Raw genomic sequence first — 5192 nt, 5'->3', positions numbered from 1 at the left:
TCCCCGATGTGACTGCTTTTATCCTACCAGCTGGATCTTTCCTTAAATAATACTACTATCAACATGCAAGAAAAGAACTCGAAGGAAAAGCATGAGAGTAGTATTCAAGTTTTTAGAACCTGTTTGGTTTTATAGGACTAATGTTTAGTCTCTAACTTTTAGTCTTTTTAGTTTCTAATTTTTCAAACACAAAACTAATAGATGGACTAAACGGGACTAAAGGGCAAAAATTTCACTCCCTTACACGCGCGAGCTTGTTCGGTCGTTCCCAGCTGCCTACTGTAGTAAACATATTTGGCCCAGGCTGCTGGCAAATATGTTTAGTTCTTGTTTAGTCTATAGAACCAAATAGTGCAGTGACTAGATTAGTCTCTAAACTAAAGTTTAGTTTTAGAACCTATGAATTTCTAATAAAGATCGGAATATATTTTTTTACTAAAAAATCACCACTCTTTTGTCCAATTCACAGACATTGCTCTTCTTTAGAGCGTATTATTGTATATATCAAACAAAATTTATCGGAAAAACTGTTTGTCCCATTCGCTTCTTTACCGTTCAAATAAAAAAGGGGAAGTTTTGTTGGGCTGCAGTGCAGGACACTTTTGCAGTCCAACTATGAGATGGTTGGTCAAAGGAGAGAGAGAGAGAGAGAGAGAGGGAGGGGATCGCAGAGGAGAGCGGCAGGAAAAACCCGCCATTCCTGTGCCAAAATCTCTCATTTTTATTTTATCAGTTTCTGTCGTTTGCACATATTCAAAATCCTAGCCCCGATGACCTGGGTATAACCGGACACAGACCCAAACTAGAACCAGGTGTCTGTTCAGTTCGTGTCCGCCGTCCTCTGTTCAAGTGCAAGCGAGCGAAGAAACGAAGCACCAGGAGGCGGGAACAAGAAGGAATTTGCGCAGCAAGCAAAGGTCCCGAGTTGCAAACTTGCAACCCAAGAAGAGCGTTGGACATGCAGATGGAGGGGAGGGAGGGTATCGCGGTGGTGGCCGCAGGCGGCGGCCATGGATCCGGGCAGCACGGCATGTTCGGAGCGGCAGACATCGCCATGGCAGAGGCGCATGAGGCAGCGGCCAAGGGGTACCAGTACCAGTCCTCCCCCTCGTCGCCGTCGACGTCCCTCACGCCGTCGCCGCCGCCGGCTGCGGCTGGCCACGCCGGGGACGCCACCGCGGCGCCACTTGCCTGGAGCCTGGGCGGCGGGATGCCGAGCGAGCCCGCGGGGGACAGCGGCGTGCGGGCGGCCGGGCAGAGCCAGAGCGAGCACGCCAACAACATGAGCTCCGAGCGCCGCCGCGGCCGCCCGCGCGGCTCCGGCAGGCGCCAGATCCTGGCCACTCTCGGTCAGCATTCTCCCCGGCCGAAATTTCCCTTTTTATACGTTTTTTTCGCTCTAGGATTTCTTGCTGCGTTTGCCCCCCCCCCCCCCCCCCCCCCCCCCCCCCCCCCCCCCTTGTCGATTTCTGTTGCATTGCTTGGATGGGGTCCAGTAAGCGTGATTTGATGTGCATTTCTTTCACGCTGGAGACAGTCAAATATCCGTCAGTCACCTGCTACGGCACTTCTTCTGTTCACTGTCGCATTCATCGCCGATTCAAATGTTTATCCTCTTGCTCCCCACCAATCTTGTGGTTTGGAGATTTTTTCCCCCCGTCGTCAGATTACCTAATTGACCTAACCCTTTGGGCATGGTTTAGCTAAATTTCTTATATACTGGCCACGATCTTCTAGTAGTTAAATGACATAAAAAGTGTTCATTTCTCTGTCTCTGTCTGATCGGTGTTCTTTCAAACGCAACAGGGGAATGGTACGCGCTGTCAGCCGGCGGGAGCTTCACGCCTCACGTCATCATCGTGGGTACTGGGGAGGTAAGACATGCACTCCATCTCCATCTCATTGCAGCGTCTCGTGTATTATGTCTGCAGCTAGAGGAGCTGGTGTGCAGTGTGCTTGTTTGTCTCTTCAGGGTGTCACTGAGCTCACTTGTCCAATCCGTTGGCTTTGGCTAGGATGTGGCGGCGCGCGTCATGTCGTTTTCGCAGAAAGGTCCACGCTCGGTCTGCATCCTCTCCGCCAACGGGACAATCTCTAACGTGACGCTGAGGCAGCCGGGCTCATCTGGTAGCACCTTCACCTACGAGGTACAGACTGTCAAATTGTCGATGGTTTCTTTTTTCCAAACAAAGGGAACCTTTAATTTTGATCTGTGTGGCATAGGTAGGAATGATCTCAAACCACCCATTCAGCGGAGATTCATCAGTTCTGTTCACGTTCTTTGACTTGATTGAGATTGATAAATCATCAATCAAACAAACAAATACTATACTGTCATAGATTCAACAGCAAGCAAGCAAGCAAGCAAACAAATTACTGTGTAGGAAATGGCTCCCCTTGCACTTCCTTCTACGCCCATTGCAGCCTTGATTTACCTCAGGCACCAGAAAACACTTGCAACTGTAAACTAGACTCCATAACACTAAGAACAATTGCCAAGAGGTGCCAGTGTCCATTGAACTTTGAAATCATGACAAGTGACACAACACGAGTTTTATGCTCAAAGGGCACCGGTGTGTTTGTGTGTGGGTCTTCAGGGCCGTTTCGAGATCCTGCAGCTGATGGGCTCCTTCACAATGGCTGAGGAAGGTCGTAAGAGGACAGGCGGCCTCAGCGTCTCTCTCGCTGGCCCAGACGGCCGTGTGGTCGGCGGCGTAGTGGCTGGGATGCTGCGTGCCGCAAGTCCTATACAGGTAAAAACTAGCCCCGAAACCTGAACTAGTTTTCTTTCCATGTCGATTCAGTGCCAGCCAACAGCCTGAAAAGCTGCACTGGTGACTCGCTAACGTAATAAACCTTGGCATGGCTTGGCTTTGGCAGGTGATCGTGGGAAGCTTCCTGCCCAACAGCCTGAAGCAGCACCAGAGGCGGATGAGCGCGCAGCAGCAGCTCTCCCCGGTTCCGGCACTGCCAGAACCTGAAGCGCCCCCACCCGTGCTCACCGCAGCCACCCCGATCTCTCTGGCAGGTCCTGGGAACGGGTTCCATGATGCGCCGCCACCCTCCGCCGCACCTCCCCAGCCCCACGCCAGCGCCATGAACCTGAACGCGACGGGCTTCCCCGTGGCTGGCTGGCCCGCAAGCTCGCCGCAGCAGATGGTGTACAGGGCTTCCCCTGACATCAACGTCAGCTTGACTCCCCAGGAGTAGGATCGTTGGGCTCGTCGTCGTCTTCTCTTTTCTTTCCGTCGCCTCTACGCTGATACATTTTGGGAGAGAGAGAGGAAGTGAGCTAGGATCATGAAAGGATAGGCAATATACTGAATGAGAATGAACTGATCTGTAGGTGGCGCCAACCATGACTGTGGCAGTTGATTTAGTCCTACTCCTTTTTCAGTTCTTGTTTCTTAATGCTCTGCAGCCGTTATTGTTGGGTTGTGGCGTTGCGCTGTTTAGCCTGTTCTGTTATTGGTGAATCTTCTGATGGCCAAATAGCCAGTTCTACTCGATCGGTGTCTGTTCAGTAGGATCATTAGCCAGGGGATCTGTGAACACTAACTTGCTGTTTCAAACGTATGCAGTCTCCTGTCTGATCAATTCTTCCGAAAACGAAAAAAACGTTCATACGTTCGCTTCAAATAAAAAGCAGCAGCTGCAACTGCATGCCTCCTCACACATTACTGTAGGAGCTCCTCTAGCTGCTGTCGGAGACTCTCCTTGCCCGCAAGGATTCGCACCTGGCGCTGGTATTCATCTTCTTGGTTGAGTCGTCTTCTAGAAGACCGAGGACAGAGGTTGGCTGGTGACCAACCATGGCCATGAGTGTGGGGGTGTGGTTCCCTCTCCCTTTTGCCTGATGGCAGCGGCGTGCCTCCTGAGGCGTCGCTTGAGGTCAGCAGCGTGCCTCTTGAGGCGTCACTTGTCCGCGTTCATTTTGGCGGCCATGGGACGCGTGGGGCCTCCCGTACTCGTCGTGACGGGTGTGTTAGGGGCGGTCCCTTTGAGCGCCGCCATGGATAGTAGTGGTGGGTTCCCACGCACCTGGGTCACCATGTTGGTGAATGCGTAAAGCACTTGCTCTCGGTCCTCGTTCTTGAAGGATGAACCGAGGAGCCAGTCCGCGCAGTCAGCAAGCGCGCCTCAACATCAGGAGGGGTGATTCTCGTGAGCCGAAGATTGCCCATGCCCAGTGTGAGGGCATTGAAGAGCGAGTCAGAACTGACGAGGCGGAGCTCGCCGGGTGGTGGCGGCAAAGGAGTCGAGGAGGCCGAAGGTGACGCGGCTCCCCGGCACAAAAATCTTGCCGCTGGTAAAAGCGAATGGCAGGGCCATCGGAGTGGGAATGTCTCTAGGAATGCTAACGGTTCCCCTGCCCTAGCGCGCCAACTGTTATGGTTCCAAAAACCGAAGGCACAGTAGAATTTATGGTTCAACGGAGAGCTAGCACGGACAAACTTTGAATGGTGAATCGAATGACTCGTTGAGGGTTTATACTGGTTTAGGCAGGTGCCCTACGTGTAGTGTAGTGCTGATCTTGTATTGGTCTCAAGGACGAGTGTCTCAAAATGTGTTACAATAGGTGCAAATAAGAATGAGAAAGCGAGGAAGGAGAAAGGTTCTGCTCAATGCCCCCTGTTCAATTGGCCCTCCCCTTGTATAGTTTCAAGGGATGGATGAGATGAGACTGGGTCCCGCTATCTATAGGAGTACTTCTGGTGGTGGCGTCTTCTGATGCGTGCACACTCGTTATGGCGTGTTATGTTCGGTATGGTGGGTTGCTCTTTGATAAGGTGCGTAGCTCCGCCATGTCTTGTTTGGGAGACTCTGCTAAGGCTCCCTGTCGTGGGCTCTGGTGGGTCCATATCATACTGTCGGGGACCTTAGAAGCCATACACGGTGATGCCTCATCGCGTCTGTGCTGACCCTCGACGTTTTCTTGTCATATCAAGGCATTAGTTAGGATGACGTAAGGTGGCGACATGCCTTGTCGTGGCTCACGTAGGCCATGAGCACCTACCCCATTTTCATGCTCGTCGGGTACGGGCGCGTGCAAATCTATGTACGGTGAGGACGTGGAATCGGGGCCCATGACCACGTCGGCCCCCATCGGGGGTCTTGGTGTCTCCGCCTCGCTTAGTTGCTCAGCGAGGGTTGGTCGGCTCATCCGCCTTGCCCAGTTAGTCGACATGATT

At 52.4% G+C, this 5192-nt stretch overlaps 1 protein-coding gene across 1 annotated transcript; it reads left to right on the top strand.

Moving 5' to 3' along the window:
- The first annotated feature begins 730 nt into the window (after window positions 1-730).
- Window positions 731-3396, top strand: LOC107303347 (uncharacterized). Its single transcript, NM_001367267.1, has 5 exons — window positions 731-1349; window positions 1807-1874; window positions 2016-2147; window positions 2598-2753; window positions 2881-3396. Exons 1-5 carry the CDS (start codon window positions 959-961, stop codon window positions 3208-3210), a joined length of 1077 nt encoding a protein of 358 aa, NP_001354196.1. The 5' UTR covers window positions 731-958; the 3' UTR covers window positions 3211-3396.
- The last annotated feature ends 1796 nt before the right edge of the window (window positions 3397-5192 follow it).

The sequence above is a fragment of the Zea mays genome, chromosome 2, assembly GCF_902167145.1.
Source record: "Zea mays cultivar B73 chromosome 2, Zm-B73-REFERENCE-NAM-5.0, whole genome shotgun sequence".
Lineage (NCBI taxonomy): Eukaryota > Viridiplantae > Streptophyta > Magnoliopsida > Poales > Poaceae > Zea > Zea mays.
Note: the sequence above shows the minus strand (reverse complement) of the source record. Positions and strands in the feature narration are given on the sequence as shown.

Excerpts from the sequence above, each read along its gene's own strand:
- LOC107303347 (NM_001367267.1), top strand. The coding sequence starts at position 959 with ATGCAGATGGAGGGGAGGGAGGGTATCGCGGTGGTGGCCGCAGGCGGC. Across the intron at positions 2,148-2,597 it reads GTAGCACCTTCACCTACGAG|GGCCGTTTCGAGATCCTGCA; the intron begins GTACAGACTGTC and ends GTGGGTCTTCAG. Across the intron at positions 2,754-2,880 it reads GTGCCGCAAGTCCTATACAG|GTGATCGTGGGAAGCTTCCT; the intron begins GTAAAAACTAGC and ends TGGCTTTGGCAG.